The sequence below is a fragment of the Polypterus senegalus genome, chromosome 1 (assembly GCF_016835505.1).
Source record: "Polypterus senegalus isolate Bchr_013 chromosome 1, ASM1683550v1, whole genome shotgun sequence".
In the NCBI taxonomy this organism is placed as follows: domain Eukaryota; kingdom Metazoa; phylum Chordata; class Cladistia; order Polypteriformes; family Polypteridae; genus Polypterus; species Polypterus senegalus.
In genome coordinates this window covers 217,070,679-217,092,514 of record NC_053154.1, presented here as the reverse complement: position 1 = coordinate 217,092,514, position 21,836 = coordinate 217,070,679, and the positions used below count along the sequence as shown (strand labels likewise).

The following is a 21,836-nucleotide window of genomic DNA, read 5'->3' as shown; positions in this document are numbered from 1 at the left end:
CTGGCATCTTGACAGAGTTAACTTTACGGCAGTAGGAGCAAAAGTAAGACCTAAGTTAAACCAAGTGCAAAACCAAAGTAATAAACTTGCTCTGCAAGCATAGCAGTGTTGAGGCAACAATAATCAATCTATTTCAAACCCACTTTTATAAATATGTCAAAAAGCACTCAAATTCTCACAGTATGAACATCTAGCCTGAAAAAATGTACTTTAATTACCTGTTATGAGAAAAGTGGTCTACACTAGTTCCATAGTGATCTTGTCGTCCTGCCCATCTCTGTGGACGTCTTCTCCAGAAGCCCTGTCGGTTACTGCGTTCCATCTGGTCAAAATGAGCCATATTATCAGCTTCAACTGTGTGCCCAAAGAAGAACATCACAGAGATTATTTAGCAACTGAAAGCACTTACTGACAATCAAAAAAGTATCATTTAACAATGTAAGTAAAAAATTGCTTACATTTCATCTCATTTCCTATAGGTAAACTAGCTACTGGTAGTACGTCATTAATCCTAAGAATTTATACACTATGCAAACACAAGAGAGGAACATTATGAGAGACAACTATCAACAGTGAACACTTGGTCATGATATTAACTAATGCCCATTTATTTTGCACCAAGAAATCTAAAGACTAGGTGAGTGACTTATACATAAATTAAAAAATATGTGAATTCAAATTTAGCTTGATCATGGAGTCATTTGACAGTAAAGAGAAAAAAAGCATGGTTTATCTTCATGTTTCTAAATGCTTTTAACCAAACCTACAGTGTAATATCAACACTTTTTATATTTAACAGCAACCTTAACTCTAACCCCTACATGCCTTCACCATTCAACAATCATATACACAAGATTAGACATTAGACACTTTTGTATGGTCTTCTCTAAAGGTTCAAACCAAGAACACTCTTTTAGACATGAGGTACAGAAAATATAGATGTTGCCATGTTGAAAGCAAAAGTATGTGGATGTATAAGGAAATTTTAACTCAAAACTAAAAGCAACCATAGAGAGTAGCCATAAATGTGCTGAAAAAGCTAAACTAAAATGCGCCAGAAGTTTAGGTCATAACAAATAAAGAAAATTGCTGAAATTTAGATCTTGCATGCCAAGTTATTGAAGGGATAAAACAAAAACTACACAGCTGTTGCAGAGGAGGAATGTTGTTGTACACAAAGGAAAAGACAACTGTAAAGCCAAAAATAAATTGAGGATACAAATGAAAATCAGCAATGTATGATTATTATTGCACAGATAAATTACAAAATTTAACACTTTATTAAGCAGACAGGTTGAACATGCTATTTCAACAGTTTCACAAGTTTCTGCACGGTAAAGCATAGAAGTTCTTCAATTGCTCACAGCATAGAAAAGGGAAATGCATCTGAGAGCCTTTGCAATGTAGATGTTGCAGGTAGAACACCAGCAGTTAGGATAGTGTAAAATGTGTGGCCTGGGATGGTGTGATTCCATGACAACTGACACAGTCAACAGAATTTGCACTGTGGATGGGTGGAGTGCTTTGACAGTGCTGTGCTAAAAAGTTGGGAGCATGGCAAGAGAGCTCAGTGGACATAATAAGGAATCACACTGCTTGGAGTGCTATGGGGTACTTCCTTCATGCAACAGCATAGAAGTTCATCACGAAGAAAAGGAAGCTGCTTCTGACCGCCTTTGTAATCCAGGAGTTGTGGGTTTGCAGCTGCATGCCAACTGTTGCCAGCAAAATATACAACCTGGGATGGATTGTGCTGTGATGTATTAACCAAAAAAATGCTACAGATAAATTAAAAAGGGACTGAGCAAAATGTAACTTATCACATTTTGTAGTTTGATTGCTTGTTTTTGGTAGCATGACTCTGTAGATTCACTTAACAGCTAGCAATTACAGGGCAGTTATTTTTCAGACTGACTGGATGAAAGCTTGATTGTACAGTTTTGCTTGCACAGGTACGCTAGCACAGACACAGATGTAAAATACAGAAATTAAGTCTTGAATTTTATCAGGGTTGAGGGGCTAGAAGTTATTCTGGACGGATCAGCAGAATTTTAAAAACATAACATTCTCAATCTGGCTTAATTATATTAAAGATTAAGTAGAAGTAACCAACTTTGGTCATCAACCAGTGACTTGGCCTATGTGCACATACATAAATTTATTAACAATTATCAATCCATCCATTTTTTTTTTGAAACCCACTTATCTAATGCAAAGTCACAGGGAATGTCGAGCCAATCCTAGTAACAATCAGGTGCGAAGCAAAAAGAATCTCTAGACAAGGGTAAAAGCGCGCACACACCCATACACAGAAAGATCAGGGGCCAATATAGCATTGCCAATCCATCTAACTTGCAATTCCTCAGTATGTGGGAGGAAGCAAGAGCAGCAGGAGTAAAATAATGTGGACACAGGAAGAACATGCAAACTCTACGTGGGCAATGCCAGGAATTTGGACTTAAAGATAATGCTAATTTAAATTAGAAAAGTTACATTGTACTAAATTGTAAGTAAATATCTACAATAATTCACATGGAAAGCTACAAATGGCCAGATTTAAATAGTTAAAAAAGTAATGGCTAAAAAAAAAACCCAAAACTTTAATCGTGCTCATTGTGTCAGAAATAAAATATCTTATTTATATTAAACCATAGATTTTTTAAAGATAAAAATGGATGTATTTTCTCAGAAGCTCTTAATTGGAAAGTCAGCTTCTAATGAGGCACTCAGTGTGTTAAAATAACTTATATTGAAATTTGTATTATTGAAATACATAATACATTTTATTTATATAGTACCTTTCCTGTGCTCAAGGTGCTTATATATAGTTTAAAGTGCAGCACACCAGGCTATTTCCCTTACCTAAATAAACTAAAAAATGACTCAGTCAGCTTTGAAATAAAATGTGAGCTTTCTGTAAAATGTAAAAAATTATCTTTAGCCACACAAAGAAAGAAAGAAGAAAGGAACTTTTAAAATTTCAATCTTATTTCAGTATTATAAAAAATGAAAGCAAAAAAAAAAATTCATTTATTCATTTAGTCATTTATTTTTCAAAAGAATAAATCCTTTTTCCAGTTTTCTATTGTTATGAAAACACCAAACTATTACTTATTCACAAATTGCATGCATTTCCTCTATAAAAACTTGGATGAAGTTTTCTTCTCTCAAAAACTTTACTTCTTTTACTTGGAAATTGCTTATTTTAACATCAACACACTTACCCGAAGCAAAAGTAGATCTTTACAGGATGATTTTGATGCATTGGACTTAAAATTAGAGGTTTATATTTTCAACGTCACTAGGGCCTTCGTTTAACAAACTGTAGAAGGCCTTCCTTCCTGGCTAGCTGCCTGACCGTCACTGGGAATGAAGCCCAGTTTTTAACATTGTGAAGTCTGACTAATAGTGTTGCTAAAGCTATCTACTCTCTGTGTGGATTCAATGCTGAGCAGGCCGTCTATAAATACAGCAGCCATTCATTCCTTTAAAAGGGGCCAGAGGAAGGATGCAGACTTTAGCAGGGGAACAAAAATAAAGAAGACTCACTTTCCATTAACTATACAGTAGCTATAGTACCTTAAACAACTTCTCAGCAGGACATTTTATCTTGTTTCAGATATTTTACTGTGAAAAAAATGGAATGGAATGAAAGAAGTTAAAAATTAAGGGTAAAGGGGTTTTTTCCCTTCAAACAACATTGACAGTAGTCTAATTTTATTTGTAATATTGCCTTCTGAAAGTTCTCATATTGTGAGGATTTGGAAAGTGTAGCATACTAAAACTGACCTGCAAAATTAGTATTTCTGGCTAGATAGTTATAATCTAATATACCTGCAAGATAAAAAGAAGCTTAGTTACTGTTCTTCACATTAGATTATTTTTTGTATTTACTGTTTTCATTATTAGTGGCAGCTCATCTCAGCAGCATCAAGCACAGGGAAGGAAACTAACATGGACTGAATGCCAGTTTATTACAGGATATGCTCATGCACATATCCTAGTTCATTTATGCCAGGCCAATCTATAGTTGTACTTTAACTGAATATGCATAACTTTAGGATATGGAAAGGCTTTGGTGAAACTGGAAGAACAATGCACGTGTCAAAAGAAAATGCTAACTCTGCACTACTTTGATAGTACTATAAATGTTCAAATTAGAGTATTACTTTACATTACATTGTATTACATTAAATTTGTGCACATGCCTGCTCTGCAAATGAGTCCTTTTGAGAGTCTTGCAAAGGCATTTTAAGTGAACACTTTGTTTACACCTAAGAAATATTGTGTCATTTATAAAACATGGTGAATGGACAATACTACAAACACAAAATCCGTTTAAAAATTAAAGTCTTTATCACCAACATGAACGGAGACAAAATCATCGACCACAAAAATATAATGCACACATTTAGAGACTACTATAAATCCTTATATTCTACTGAGTTTAAAGAAGACAATACACAATCTAATGCATTTCTGGATACATTACAGATACCACAAATAGACACTTTTAGTGTGGAGGAACTCGATAAACCTCTGGCATTATCAGAATTACTAGATGCTATAAAGTAACTTCACGGCGGGAAAGCAGCAGGCCCTGATGGCTACCCTACAGAATTTTATGAGAAATTCTCCGCTCAGCTAGCTCCCCTCCTATTAGCAACATTTACAGAAGCCAGAGACAAATCAAACTCTTCCTCAAACTTTTCGCCAAGCATTAAGCATCGTTTTTTCCTAAACAAAATAAAGACTTATTACAACGTGCATCATACAGACCAATTTCACTTTGAATAATGACGTTAAAATACTCTCAAAAATCATAGCTAGAAGGATGGAGAAAGTGCTCCCTTCGGTAATATCACAAGATCAAACTGGATTTATCAAGGGTCGACACTTATCTTCAAATCTTCGATGCCTGTTGAATGGAAATACCTTTTTACTACATTGGAGAAATTTGGGTTTGGCCCGAACATTTGTGCATGGATCAAACTACTGTATACCAATCCAGAAGCTTCAATTTGTATCAACAACATTTGTTCAGACTACTTTAAACTAGAATGTGGTACCAGACAAGGATGCCCCTTGTCACCGCTACTGTTTGCAATCGCCACTGAACCACTGGCAATACACTGTCGAAATGCTGATCAGATAAAGGGGATTATAAGTGAAGGACTGGAACAAAAAATGTATCTATATGCAGATGATATGGTACTGTATATATCAGACCCACAAAATTCTGTGCCTGCAGTCTTAACAGCACTCACAGAATTTCAAAAGATCTCTGGTCTCAGAATTAATCTGAAAAAAAGTGTACTCTTTCCAGTGAATTCTCAAGCATATAATATTAGATTAGACACCCTACCTTTTATCATTGCAGAACAGTTTAAATACCTAGGGGTAAACATCACAAGTAAACATAAAGCTTTTTATCAACAAAATTTCGCCTGTATGGAAAAATTAAGCAAGACTTGCATAGATGGTCAACCCTTCATCTCATTCAAGCTGGAAGAATTAACACTGTTAAGATGAATATTCTTCCTAAGCTCCTTTTTTATTTCAAAACATTCCAATATACATCAATAAATCATTTTTAAACAATTAGATTGAACAATAACCTCATTTATTTGGAACTCAAAACATCCACGTATCCAAAGAGCGACCCTACAAAGACAAAAGGCAGAAGGTGGCATGGCTCTACTTAACTTCCACTTTTATTACTGGGCAGCAAATATACAAGCTATAAAAACCTGGACACAAATAGATGAACATACACAGGCCTTGTCCGCAATAGAACGAAAATCCTGCAGTACTTCTTTATATTCCCTGCTCTGTGCCCCAATAAATGCAAGTTATAGGCAATATACTAAAAATGAAAGTTTTCAGAATGAAAATCAACACTTTATGATAATACAAAGTGGAAATCTTATGACACTAGCTGACATAGCCATGTTTGCCCTAAATAGCGCAATCCACCCAAAAGTTTTGAGTAACTGTTCAAGTAAATGTTCCTGAAGGAGATTGACTTAGAAACAAGAACAGAAATGGGTTTGAATGAGAACAATTTAAAGATCTGTAAAATCATGCTTTCGTTGCCTTGACTGTCACAGCATTTATTAAAAGAGAACGTTACATTATATGATTAACTACGAAAAAACACGCGCTTCGCAGTGGCGAAGTACTGCCTTAAAATTTTTATTAAGAAGAAAATTAAACCTTTTTAAACTGAGGGAGAATATCCCAATAATTATTTGTTAAGGATCTCTTTGTATACCACATTGTAAGTTCGTCCCTCCGGTTGTAATATGACCAAGCTGTGTGCTGAGCTTACTCTTGAGCATGCAACGTACAGTTGGCCATGTGAACAGTAATCTTGCCGCAAATCTCACAGCTTGGATTGTTGCTGTCATAATCGGTTTGAGTTTCATGGTTTGTTTCAATTAAGAGATCTTGTAATGAATTTGAATATAAGATGGTGTACTTAAATGAACATTCTTTCTGAGAAAGGTATGTTAATTTTACAAAGTACCACAAAATTAAAACAGCAATTTGCAGAGCATCATTTCTTTGTTTATTTGATTGTCCTACATTTCCAGGATGATTCAGTACCTATTTGTAGATTACAAAAACTACAAAATAAAGAATAAACTTTATAATTATTAAATTATTTTAGTTACTGAATATGCTACTGTAGAAAGAAATTTACCATATTTTGCAGTACATCATCATTACTCTTTGTTGCAAATACACATTTCATTATCTATTCAAAACTGAATAAATTAAAAATCCCTGTACAACCATTTTTTTCAATAAAAATAGCTTGATAATTTAAATTTGTGCACATTTACAATTTATTTGTGTTTATCTAAAGTGAATGAGAAGAAAGAGATAAAGCAAATGTAATATGTGGATTATAACTTCATGAATCATGAAACCACATTTATCTTACTGATATAAAAGACAAACAATTTATGACCACCTGCCAGTGTTTCATTCAATGGAAATATGGTATTACCATTGTGAAGTGAACCATCATCAGGAAGCTCAACATCAAGCATGAGATCATCATCATCTAGGTCGCATGGCCCTAGATTGTCCAGGTTGTTCAGTATATCCTAAAAGAAAAGAGATTGCAGGGAGAAATATTAACAACTGGAATAAACTACACGGTTATCAGACTGAAGCAAAAATTCACAAAGTATACGCTAAATAAAAAAAAAAGAAATCATCAGATTTTTGGTAATCTTCTAATGTTTATATTTCACGAATTAATAAATCAACCTTTCTTTCACTCAGCTTCTTTCACACCATCAAAAGGTACTTTGTAAGACAGACAAGATTATTATTAATAAAAAGTCATAAAAATGGCATAGCATTTTAAAGGAAAAATATTTGATAAAATTATATAAATATCAGATTTTGCAAATGTTCATCACTATTTGTTTGATACAATATAATCAAGCAGTTCCAAATTGAAAAAAATCATGTGTACTGGTATTATAGTCAGTTTACCATGTCAGACACTATAATTGTTTTCACTTTCATATTCAAATAAAAAACTAATTACAGAGTTAACTTTAAGTAAAATCTCTTAAAATGCACATTTCAGTATATATTCAGTGCATTATATCATATCTAGTACTAGCATTTAAACAAAGTGGAACATATAACAATCATGTGTGATTAAAAAAAACAGGTATTTCAATTTAATGTCTCTCTACTAGATTACTGTGTGAATTTACGTATCTGTCACATGTATTTTCAAAGATCAATTTGGAAACTGATCTTGGACTAGACATAAAACATGTTTGAGGCATAAGTCACACTGTGATGTTCAGGTTGATAGTAATGAGCAGACTGCAAAACGACTTCAGGATTTCAGGACACGTACTGAGAATACAGTATATAGAAGGAGGTGCACTGGCAGTGAGCAATACTTAGACTACAGTTTTTCTAGCAATATTGGTGTTCTTCAGATTTTTTTTTATACTTTTTATCTTAACGTTTACTGCAGAACTTGGAACCCAGCCACAGGGGATGCACAAACTAGTGTGTTTCTTCGTGCTGGTCCCAAGCCCAGATAAATGGGGAGGGTTACGTCAGGAATATTTTTATTAATATTTAATTTAATATTGTTTCTTTGTATCAGTATACTGCTGCTGGATTATGTGAATTTCCCTTTGGGATTAATAAAGTATCTATCTATCTATCTAGGAAGGGTATCTGGTGTAAAATTTTACAACATCAATACCTGGAAAATAAAAAAAAAATTCCATGCCGGATCGGTCGAGGACTGGGTTAACAACAGCCACCACCAGTACTGTTAGCCAACAGGATGCTGGCGGAAATTTGGCTACTGTTGGCCGAAGAAGAGGGGGGAAGACGTGCCTAGAAGCAGAAGAACAGGAGGAAAGTAAAGAGAGTGGAATGGAGGACAGGAACTTTGAATGTTGGCAGTAAACGGGAGCCCGGGATTGGATTCCCTACTTGTAGCGTCACAAAGTTGTAATTGGAGAAAAAATGATGGTGTAATGAATTGCTTTTTAATACCCTGTCCGACACAGACCCTAGAAAGGAACAGAGACTTTGCATTAATTTTCTGATTGTGTCAAACCTTTACAAGTGTACTTTTAAGCATCCATCCATTTTTTAACTGGTTTATAAAATTCACAGTTGCCAGAGAAACATTGCATGCACCATGCCTATAATAATGTGCGAATTAGCATTACAAACAGCTGTGGCAAGCAAAATCGAGGCATGTTTGAGATGAGCTGGCGATTTGGCATGCCTACACTGGCAATGAAATAACCTGCTCCATTTGTTAATACCAAAAAAAAAAAACAATTATTTAGTGCTCTGAAGCACAAATCATTATAAAGTAATTGTGCCAGTTACCGGGACAGACAAAGCAACATACTTCATTGCTAAATACAGACATTTAAATGTTAAATGTGAACTACTCATTTTGTTTTTTATGTCAAACTAATGTCCATTCAAATAATCACTAAAATCTGACAAATGTGATAGCACATACAGTATGTCATATTTAAAAGGCACATTGGAGAGTATAATGCGTCTACCAGTAAAACTGTAGGTCCAGTTAATATTATAATTTTAGATTAATACATATGCTAAACTATAATAATAATAAATTTTATTTATCTAGTACGGAGTCTGATCAGTCACATAAGGAACCTTGAAAACAACTCAACAAAGAGTGTTTTACATGAGTTCTAAAATAATGGATTAATGTAAAGCTGATAAGGACGATTTCATGAAGGAAATTAAAGAAAAAAAAAAAAGAACAGACAGATTTTGAAAATTGAAGCTCGAAGATTTTGTGACATTTGAAAATTGAATCAATTTGACTCATCCATTACTTTTTATGTTTTTAACCAGCTAATGATGCAATGATGCCCCTACATAGTTACATCAAAAAGCAAAAATGCTGCTATAAACTAGTTGTCTTTGAAGACAGATTAGTATTTTAAGTATCAAAAAGACTGGCAATTAAACATGCTTCCTTTTAATAAAACAAAGATTTTTTTCCCCACAAAAACTCATTTGGCTGCTGAATAAAGTTCTACACAACTAACAACTAATCCACTTTAAATCTTATGTATGTTAAAATGAAAGTACAGTAATTCTTCCTCAATCACGGGGGTTGCGTTCCTGACCCCCCGGCGATAGGTGAAAATCCGCAAAGGAGAAACCATATGTTTGTATGGTTATTTTATATATTTTAAGCCCTTATAAACTCTCCCACACTGTTTATAAATATTCCCCGCAGAGTTATACAGCATAATCTCTTTGTATTCTCTTTGATATTAGGTAAGATTCATTGAAATTATGTATATAAACACACTGTTTATATACAGTAAAACCGAAATATTATTTTAAAGATATTGAGTGTCTCTGATATCACATATGTTACAGCCATTACGATAGACAGGCCACCAGCAATAAATACATACAACGCAAAAAAAAAACAGTATACAGTAAATGTGTGTACAGTGCCACTAAACGTACGTACATGTACTAAGTACTGTAAGTAGAAAATTAATTATGGTTCCTCACCAACAATGACACGATGACTTGTCCGATAACAATGAGTTTAATTTTACTGCACAACAAAGGAGAGCGTTACAGTTCTTCCAAAGTAGCCACTTCAGGCGATTGTGTAGCACTGCCGTTGTTCTTCTTCTGGCAATCTTCAATGCAAATCCCTAAAGTAGATTCCATCCAGACTACTGCCTTATTACATCCACTTACAACTTGTTTTGCATACTGGTTAAAAGGACACTGCGGCCGAAGATCTTATATTCCTTTCCTACTTTTTAAATAAAAAGAATCGTAGCCTTCAACAAATCCAAAACGTTTACCTTTTCAGCAATCGTTAACATCTTCTGTTTGCGCTTGGGCACGGCCCCTGAAGCAGTAGCAGATCATTTTGGAGCCATAATGAAGGGCTTGACTATGCACAAAGATAAACACAAAAGAGCACAACTCTTTACACAGAGAAACATGTTGATGCTAAATGAGCGAGACGAGACTTCCTGGTTAACACTGCATTCAGCAGGCAGGAACTTAACTGCGTGCTCTGATTGGTTAGCGTCTCAGTCAGGAGAACTTCACTGTGTGCTCTGATTGGTTAGCTTCTCAGTCATCCGCCAATAGCGTCCCTTGTATGAAATCAACTGGGCAAACCAACTGAGGAAGCATGTACAGGACGTAAAAAAGACACATTGTCCGCAGAACCCGCAAAGCAGCGAAAAATCTGCGTTATATATTTAGTTATGCTTTCGTATAAAATCCGCGATAGAGTGAAGCCGCGAAAGTCGAAGAGCGATATAGCGAGTGATTACTGTATCTTAAAATATATTGAAAACCACTTTATTATCTATACTAATAAAAGGCAAAGCCCTCACTGACTCACTCACTCACGCACTGACTCATCACTAATTCTCCAACATCCCGTGTAGGTAGAAGACTGAAATTTGGCAGGCTCATTCCTTACAGCTAACTTACAAAAGTTGGGCAGGTTTCATTTCGAAATTCCACGCATAATGGTCATAACTGGAACCTATTTTTCCATCCATCTATACTAATAAAAGGAAAAGCCCTCACTCACTCACTCACTCACTCACTGACTCATCACTAATTCTCCAACTTCCCGTGTAGATAGAAGGCTGAAATTTGGCAGGCTCATTCCTAACAGCTTACTTACAAAAGTTGGGCAGGTTTCATTTCGAAATTCTACGCCTAATGGTCATAACTGGAAGGTATTTTTCTCCATTAACTGTAATGGAGTTGAGCTGGAATGACGTGGGGGGGCGGAGTTTCGTGTGACATCATCACGCCTCCCACGTAATCACGTGAACTGATTGTCAACGCAGTGCATAGAAACCAGGAAGACCTCCAAAAAGCGCTGAAGAAAAAATGCATTATATAATTGAGAAGGCAGCGAAACAATAAGAAGCGAGCGAGTGACACATACAACCATATTCATGAGTTCTGCTACTTCGGAACCAAAGCACGATGTAAACCTACACTTTAAATTAAGTTCATAGACAGGCTGCCGCTGGCGTTTGTAATTTAGTGCCTGCCCATATAAGGCCGTCCGTCAGCGGCAATCCAATAGCAAACTGCCACGGGTAAATATTCACGGGTGAAGGACTGTGCTTATGGAGAGGAAGATGAGATGGTCAGGGTGGTGTTTGACACAAACTCAGCGAAACTGCGAGAGAAAGTTTTAAGTGCCAGGACTAAGGTAACATTAAATACAGCCATGGACATAGCACGAGATGGCACCAGCACAGCTGGGAACCTTCGATGCATGTACACCGAGTGGCTCACGTGAACTGACGCAGTGCACAGATAAAAGCAACAGTTCCAAAGAGCTGAACAAAACCGAATTACACAATTGAAAAGGCAGCAAAAAATATGAAGCGTCTGATAAGCATATTCATAAATCCAGCTACTGCGGAAACAAAGCAAACGGTGGAAAAGTCAATGTCCCGCTAAAGGAAGACAGTGTAAAAAACCCGTGCATGCAGTGTGTCAGGTCTCAGATAAAGAAGAAGACGAGCTGTTTATTGATGCAGTAAGAAACGAATCAATGAAAGAAACCTGTCATCTTTACAACGATTGACAAACACGGAATGTAACTTGAACACAACACATCCTACAAATACGAACCTGATTGAAAGAAATAATGATAATCAAATCCTTGATGACAGCAACACTCAGTAACACTCACAAAACAAATACTGTATATTGACAGTCATGTTACGTTATTTTTAAAATGTTCCCTTTTCTTTTCTAGCTTTTTAAACACACTACTTCTCACTGCGTCGCTGGTATATATATATGTATATATATATATCCCGATCTACATACTCAATAATGGATACTTTATTCACCATCAATGATTGTTTTGGTAAAGCCATACTCAGTGTATTCATTAGATGAACGGTAAAAAAGTAAGAGCGAGGGGAGGATGACTTATTGAGGCATGCAAGCAAAACCACAATAGCACGCGGGCTCGATATATGAAAAAATACATCTTTTCAAGTTCTATTTACTCCATATGTGTCAAACTCAAGGCCCGCAGGCAACATCCGGCCCGGCGTGTAATTATATCCGCCCGAGATCATTTTATATACTGTATTATTGTTATTAATGGCCCGGAGATATCAAGCACTGGTAACACAATAAACTACAGATCCCATAATGCAGGGCATCAGCTGCCTTGCCGAACACCGCCACGCTGTCTCTTCAGTCGTTTCCTTACTTTGCGAAGGAAGCAGCTTTTCAGAGCTTCTGCACTGTTTTATAAACGAACGATATATAAGAAAGTCCTTTTTCCTTGCTTGCCAACGAAGCAGCCTTTTATTTAATCCACGGGTTCTCCGCTGTTTCATTGTTCATTTATTACGATTTTTATAGTTATTGTGTAGGTTTTATTTAATCCACGGGTTCTCTTCTGTGTTCACTGCGTGTCTTCTTTCGCTTTACGAGCTTGCCAAGGAAGCAGCTTCTCACAGCTTCTGCACTGTTTTAAAAACGAACGACATATAAGAAAGTGCTTTTTCCTTGCTTCACCAACGAAGCAACCTTTTATTTAATTCACGGGTTCTCTTCTATTTTATTGTTCATTTGTTACGATTGTTACAGTTATTGTGTAGGTTTTATTTAATCCACGGGTTCTCTTCTGTGTGTCACTGCGGTGTCTTCTTTCGCTTTAACCTTCGCCAAGGAAGCAGAAACTTAAAACCACCGAAACTTTGTAACGGCACAAGACTTCAGGTCACATCTCTATAAAACAACCTAATTGAAGCAACTATATTTACTGGCAGTGACACAGATTTTATTTCTCGCATCCCCGTTATACCATCTAATCTCCCATTTTAATTCAAACGCGTTCAATTTCCAGTAAGGCTCTGCTTCGCAATGACAATAAGTCTCAGGGACAAACACTACAAAAGGTTGGCATTTATTTGAGGCGGGATTGCTTTTCACATGGCCAACTGTATGTTGCATGCTCAAGAGTGAGCTCAGCACACAGCTTAGTCATATTACAACCAGAGGGCCGAACTGACAACGTGGTATACAGAGAGATCCTTAACAATTAATTTTTGACATATTTTCGCTCAGTCTAAAATGTTTACTTTTTATTAATAAAATATTCAGACAGTATTTCACCGCTGGTATTTTACTAGTATATATTATATATATATATATATATATATATATATATATATATATATATACACACACACACACTCAGCAAAAAAAGAAACGTCCCTTTTTCAGGACTGTGTATTTCAACAATAATGTTTTAAAAATCCAAATAACTTTACAGATCTTCATTGTAAAGGGTTTAGACAATGTTTTCCATGCATGTTCAATTAACCATAATCAATTAATTAACATGCACCTGTGGAATGGTCGTTAAGACCTTAACAGCTTACAGAAAGTAGGCATTTAAGGTCACAGTTCTAAAACACAGGACACTAAAGAGACTTGTCTACCACTGTGAAAAACACCCAAAGAAAGATGCCCAGGGTCCCTGCTCATCTGCGTGAACGCGTGCATTAGGCATGCTGCAGGGAGGCATGAGGACTGCTGATGTGGCTAGGGCAATAAATTGCCATGTTTGCACTGTGAGACGCCTAAGACAGCGCTACAGGGAGACAGGAAGGACAGCTGATCATCCTCGCAGTGGAAGACCATGTGTAACAACACCTGCACAGGATCGGTACATCCGAATATCACACCTGCGTGACAGGTACAGGATGGCCACAACAACTGCCCGAGTCATACCAGGAACACACAATCCCTCCATCAGTGCTCAGACTGTCCGCATAGGCTGAGAGAGGCTGGACTGAGGGCTTGTAGGCCTGTTGTAAGGCAGGTCCTTACCAGACATCACCAGCAACAACGCCGCCTATGGGCACAAACCCACCTTCGCTGGACCAGACAGGAGTGGCAAAAAGTGCTCTTCACTGATGAGTCACGGTTTTGTCTCACCAGGGTGATGGACGGATTCGTGTTTATCGTCGAAGGAATTGAGCACGCCTGGGACCTGTTGGATCGCAGGGTGAGGGCTAGGCCATTCCCCAGAAATGTCCAGGAACTTGCAGGTGCCTTGGTGGAAGAGTGGGGTAACATCTCACAGCAAGAACTGACAAATCTGGTCCAGTCAATGAGGAGGAGATGCACTGCAGTACTTCAAGCAGCTGGTGGCCACACCAGATACTGACTGGTACTACTGATTTTGAGCCTCCCTTCATTCAGGGACACATTGTGAAACATTTTAAGTTTATGTCTTATGGTGTTGACTCTTGTAGTGTTCATACAAATATTTACACATTAAGTTTACTGAAAGTAAAAACAGTTGAAAGTCAGAGGACGTTTCTTTTTTTGCTGAGTATATATATATATATATATATATATATATATATATATATATATATATATATATATATATATATGACAGCAACACTCATAACAGTGACAAAACAATTACATTGACAATCATGTTACATTATTTTCAAAATGTTTCCTTTAATTTTTCATTACTTCTTTAACACACTACTTCTCCACTGCGAAGCGCGGGTATTTTGCTATATATGCTAGTGTGTGTGTATATATATATATATACTGTATATATATACTGCTCAAAAGAATTAAAGGAACACTTTTTAATCAGAGTATAGCATAAAGTCAATGAAGCTTATGGGATAATAATCTGGTCAGTTAAGTAGCAGAGGGGGTTGTTAATCAATTTCAGCTGCTGTGGTGTTAATGAAATTAATAACAGATGCACTAGAGGGGCAACAATGAGATGACCCCCAAAACAGGAATGGTTTAACAGGTGGAGGCCACTGACATTTTTCCCTCCTCATCTTTTCTGACTGTTTCTTCACTAGTTTTGCATTTGGCTACAGTCAGTGTCACTACTGGTAGCATGAGGCGATACCTGGACCCTACAGAGGTTGCACAGGTAGTCCAACTTCTCCAGGATGGCACATCAATACGTGTCATTGCCAGAAGGTTTGCTGTGTCTCCCTGCACAGTCTCAAGGGCATAGAGGAGATTCTAGGAGACAAGCAGTTACTCTAGGAGAGCTGGAGAGGACCATAGAAGGTCCATAACCCATCAGCAGGACCAGTATCTGCTCCTTTGGGCAAGGAGGAACAGGATGAGCACTGCCAGAGCCCTACAAAATGACCTCCAGCAGGCCACTGGTGTAAATGTCTCTGACCAAACAACCAGAAAGACTTCATGAAGGTGATCCAAGGGCCCCATGTCCTCTAATGGGCCCTGAGCTCACTGCCCAGCAGCATGCAGCTCGATTGGCATTCGCCATAGAATACCAGAATTGGCAGATGCACCACTGGTACCCTGTGCTTTTTACAGATACCACGGAGAATATTATGCTGCCTGTAACATCATTCAGCATGAGCAGTTTGGTGGTGGGTTAATGATTGTCTGGGGAGGCATATCCATGGAGGGTCACACAGACCGCTACAGGCTTGACAAAGGCATCTTGGCTGCCATTAGGTATCAGGATGAAATCCTTGGACCCATGGTCAGACCCTAATTGATACCATTGACTGGCCACCACACTTTCCTGACCTAAATCCAATAGAACATCTCTGGGACATTATGTTTTGGTCCATCCAATACCACCAGGTTGCACCTCAGACTGTCCAGGAGCTCAGTGATGCCCTGGTCCAGATCTGGGAGGAGATCCCCCACAACACCATCTGTCATCTCATTAGAAGAATGCATCGATGTTGTCAGGCATGTATACAAGAACACAGGGGCCATACAAAGTGCTGCATACAATTTTGAGTTGCTGCAATTCAATTTTGGCAAAATGGACTAGCCTGCCACATAATTTTTCACTCTGATTTTTGTGCGCCTTTGAATTCAGGGCTCTGTAGGTTGATCATTTTCATTTCCATCAAACGATGTGCCATCCTTTCGTTCCTAACACATTACCCAGTCTATATCAGTATAGATATCCAGGAGGATTTCTTTTTCCCATTGAGATCTGATGTGTTTTCAAAGTGTTCCTTTAATTTTTGAGCAGTTTATATATATATATATATATATATATGTGTGTGTTAGGATATATATGTCCCAGAGATGTTCTATTGGATTTAGGTCAGGAAAGTGTGGTGGCCAGTCAATGGTATCAATTCCTTCATCCTCCAGGAACTGCCTGCATACTCTCACCACATGAGGCCAGGAATTGTCGTGAACCAGGAGCCACTGTACCAGCATAGGGTCTGACCATGGGTCCAAGGATTTCATCCTGATACCTAATGGCAGCCAAGGTGCCTTTGTCAAGCCTGTAGCGGTCTGTGTGACCCTCCATGGATATGCCTCCCCAGACAATCATTAACCCACCACCAAACTGCTCATGCTGAATGATGTTACAGGCAGCATAATGTTCTCCATGGCTTCTCCAGACCCTTTCATTTCTGTCACGTGCTCAGGGTGAACCTGCTCTCATCTGTAAAGCACAGGGCACCAGTGGTGCATCTGCCAATTCTGGTATTCTATGGCGAATGCCAATCGAGCTGCATGCTGCTGGGCCGTGAGCTCAGGGCCCATTAGAGGACATGGGGCCCTTGAGTCACCCTCATGAAGTCTTTCTGGTTGTTTGGTCAGAGACATTCACACCAGTGGCCTGCTGGAGGTCATTTTGTAGGGCTCTGGCAGTGCTCATCCTGTTCCTCCTTGCCCAAAGGAGCAGATACTGGTACTGCTGATGGGTTATGGACCTTCGATGGCCCTCTCCAGCTATCCTAGAGTAACTGCTTGTCTCCTAGAATCTCCATGCCCTTGAGACTGTGCAGGGAGACACAGCAAACCTTCTGGCAATGACACGTATTGATGTGCCATCCTGGAGAAGTTGGACTACCTGTGCAACCTCTGTAGGGTCCAGGTATCGCCTCATGCTACCAGTAGTGACACTGACTGTACCCAAATGCAAAACTAGTGAAGAAACAGTCAGAAAAGATGAGGAGGGAAAAATGTCAGTGGCCTCCACCTGTTAAACCATTGCTGTTTTGGGGGGCATCTCATTGTTGCCCTCTAGTGCATCTGTTGTTAATTTCATTAACAACACAGCAGCTGAAACTGATTAACAACCCCCTCTGCTACTTAACTGACCAGATTAATATCCCATAAGTTTCACTGACTTTATGCTATACTCTGATTAAAAAGTGTTCCTTTAATTCTTTTGAGCAGTATATATATATATATATATATATATATATATATATAGCGAAATACCCACACTTCGCAGCGGAGAAGTACTGCCTTAAAAGTTTTATTAAGAAGAAAATTAAACCTTTTTAAACTGAGGGAAAATATACCAATAATTATTTGTTAAGGATCTCTTTGTATACTACATTGTGAGTTCGGCCCTCCGGTTGTGATATGACCAAACTGTGCACTGAGCTTACTCTTAAGCATGCAAAGTACAGTTGGCCATGTGAACAATAATCTTGTTTCAAATCTCACAGCTTGGATTGCTGCTGTCATAATGGGTTTGAGTTTCATGGTTTGTTTCAATTACGACAGTATTTGTAGGACTTGTGTTGAAGTCACATTCGCCATCTGTCAAGCGTTGTAAGTATACAACCAGTTTCATCGATAACTTCACATCCAGCTTTTGAGAGTTTAAACATTCATAAACATCAAAGTTTCCACTACTGAAATCGTCACCTGTGAATCTAAGATGTTTAAGAGGAATTGGCGGTTGTCCAAAAGTGTAAAATATTTGGCCATTTCGGTACACTTGAAAGCGACAATTCAGCAGCAGCCATCAACTCACATGCAGAACCATAGGTTAAGGGCTTAAGCATTTCACTCTTATAGTGCTCCTGTGTAGTATAATTATCTCCTGTACCGCCATCAGTCCACACCTTGAACCTGTCCCAGTCATTCAATACATAAGACACAATGTTTCTCCATATATCAAGAGTGAGCCTGATATGGCCGTGCAATATGTAACACAGAGAATGGAAAAGATAGGTGCCATCTCCGGGCATGGAAAACACTCAGTAAGTGACAGTTCTTTGATCGATGGTGATCACCTCGATAGACATGTTAATGCGGGTACGGTTGGAATGATAAAGGAAATGGGTACCTGAACAATGTAAAGTAAGTCTAAAATACCTACACAATAACTATAATCGTAATAAATGAACAATAAAACAGCGGAGAAGCCGTGGATTAAATAAAGAGGCTGTAGTTATCAGCAGGGAGACATGAATCCCGTGGCGAAGCAAGGAAGGGAATGAAGAGACTGGAGCGACGGACGGCCTTATATAGGCAGGCAGCCAACAACGTGGGAGGCGTTGGGATGGGGGACACAAAGCCGCTTCACACGGTGACTGAACAGCAGGCTATGGACATATATATGTACGTAAGTAGGATTCAGTTAGCGTTGGGAACCCGCGCACCAAATTTCTTGAAGACAGGCCCATAAGTAACAAAGACTGTTGAAAAGTTCAATATGGCGGCCAACAGTGGCATCATACCACCGAAATAAGTACGTACATTGGTTTCGGTTAGCGCAGGGAAGCAGCCTACCAAAGTTCGTGAAGATGGGGCCATAAATAAGAAAGTTCAACGTGGCGGACGTTGTTGACCGTTATGACCATTATGCGTAGAATTTCGAAATTAAACCTGCTTAACTTTTGTAAGTAAGACGTAAGGAATGAGCCTTCCAAATTTTAGCCTTCTACCTACACAGGAAGTTGGAGAATTAGTGACATTGGAAAGTTCAACATGGTGGCTGACAGTGGTGTCATACCACCGAAATAAGTATGTACATTGGTTTTGGTTAGTGCAGGATAGCCGCCTACCAAATTTCGTGAAGATGGGGTCATGAATAAGAAAGTTCAATATGGCGGACGTTGTTGACCGTTATGCATAGAATTTCGAAATGAAACCTGCTTAACTTTTGTAAGTAAGCTGTAAGGAATGAGCCTGTGAAATTTCAGCCTTCTACCTACACAGGAAGTTGGAAAATTAGTGACGTTGGAAGGTTCAATATGGCGGCCGACAGTGGCGTCATACCATCGAAATAAGTACGTACATCGGTTTTGGTTAGCGCAGGGAAGCCGCCTACCAAATTTTGTGAAGATGGGGCCATAAATAAGAAAGTTCAACATGGTGGACGTTGTCGACCGTTATGACCGTTACGCGTAGAATTTCGAAATAAAACGTGCTTAACTTTTGTAAGTAAGCTGTAAGGAATAAGCCTGCCAAATTTCAGCCTTCTACCTACACGGGAAGTTGGAGAATTAGTGATGAGTGACTGAGTGTGTGAGTGAGTCAGTCAGTCAGTGAGGGCTTTGCCTTTTATTAGTATGGATATAGATGGATATAGATATATATATATATATAGATATATATATATATATATATATATATATATACACACACACTCACCTAAAGGATTATTAGGAACACCATACTAATATGGCGTTTGACCCCCTTTCGCCTTCAGAACTACCTTAATTCTACGTGGCATTGATTCAACAAGGTGCTGAAAGCATTCTTTAGAAATGTTGGCCCATATTGATAGGACAGCATCTTGCAGTTGATGGAGATTGGTGGTATGCACATCCAGGGCACGAAGCTCCCATTCCACCACATCCCAAAGATGCTCTATTGGGTTGAGATCTGGTGACTGTGGGGGCCATTTTAGTACAGTGAACTCATTGTCATGTTCAAGAAACCAATTTGAAATGATTCGAGCTTTGTGACATGGTGCATTATCCTGCTGGAAGTAGCCATCAGAGGATGGGTACATGGTGGTCATGAAGGGATGGACATGGTCAGAAACAATGCTCAGTTAGCCCGTGGCATTTAAACGATGCCCAATTGGCACTAAGGGGCCTAAAGAGTGCCAAGAAAACATCCCCCACACCATTATACCACCACCACCAGCCTGCACAGTGGTAACAAGGCATGACGGATCCAAGTTCTCATTCTGATTACGCCAAATTCTGACTCTACTATTTGAACGTCTCAACAGAAATCAAGACTCATCAGACCAGGCAACATTTTTCCAGTCTTCAACTGTTCAATTTTGGTGAGCTCGTGCAAATTGTAGCCTCTTTTTCCTATTTGTAGTGGAGATGAGTGGTACCCGGTGGGGTCTTCTGCTGTTGTAGCCCATCCGCCTCAAGGTTGTGCGTGTTGTGGCTTCACAAATGCTTTGCTGCATACCTCGGTTGTAACGAGTGGTTATTTCAGTCAAAGTTGCTCTTCTATCAGCTTGAATCATTTGGCCCATTCTCCTCTGACCTCTAGCATCAACAAGGCATTTTTGCCCACAGGACTGCCGCATACTGGATGTTTTTCCCTTTTCACACCATTCTTTGTAAACCCTAGAAATGGTTGTGCATGAAAATCCCAGTAACTGAGCAGATTGTGAAATACTCAGACCGGCCCGTCTGGCACCAACAACAATGCCATGCTCAAATTTGCTTAAATCACCTTTCTTTCCCATTCTGACATTCAGTTTGGAGTTCAGAAGATTGTCTTGACCAGGACCACACCCCTAAATGCATTGAAGCAACTGCCATTTGATTGGTTGATTAGATAATTGCATTAATGAGAAATTGAACAGGTGTTCCTAATAATTCTTTAGGTGAGTGTTTATATATGTATGTATATGTGTGTGTGTATATATGTGGATATGTATATATATATATATATATATATATATATATATATATATATATATATATATATATATATATATATATGTTTATATGAGTGTGTGCATATATATAACCCAAACTCTCAGCTAAGAGTACTGCATCCTGCAACCATCCTTCTGTTGATACCAGCATAGGTGAGACATCCCCACCCACAATTACAGCAGCCCATGTGAGCAGAGAGCTGAGAAAACTTCGTGCCAGCAAAGCAGCGAGTCCAGATGGTGTATCGCCACGACTGCTGAAGGCCTGTGCGTTGAAACTGGGGAATCCTTGTGACGATGTGGGTTCAGGCTCCACACTCCCTTTGATATTGGAAGCACATGAACCCACATCGTCACATTTGGTGGCAGCGGTGGGATGAGCTAGCAGTGGAGGCCAGAAGAGGAGACAGAGCAGCAAGTGGGATTGGTAACTGACTTTGTGTGGAACCCACGTACCCAAGCCAGAGGAAGACATTTTTAAGGACTGAGCTTTTTAAGGACATTTATTTATTGCTGTCGTTTTTAATTGCCTTTTAAAGTTCTTATTCTTTTAATGTCCTGTTTTTATGAAGGGGGCTTGGGTTGGATTGTT

At 38.5% G+C, this 21,836-nt stretch overlaps 1 protein-coding gene across 5 annotated transcripts in view; it reads right to left on the bottom strand.

Moving 5' to 3' along the window:
- LOC120539251 (serine-rich coiled-coil domain-containing protein 2-like) overlaps positions 1 to 21,836 on the bottom strand; it is a 198,323-nt gene that overhangs the window by 80,430 nt on the left and 96,057 nt on the right. For all 5 annotated transcript variants that reach the window (XM_039769151.1, XM_039769184.1, XM_039769175.1 and 2 more), the window contains exons 4-5: positions 7,016 to 7,115; positions 219 to 354 (exon numbers count right to left, since the gene is read on the bottom strand). In XM_039769151.1, the coding sequence (XP_039625085.1) occupies positions 219 to 354; positions 7,016 to 7,115 (236 nt within the window). The remainder of the gene's footprint in view (positions 1 to 218; positions 355 to 7,015; positions 7,116 to 21,836) is intronic.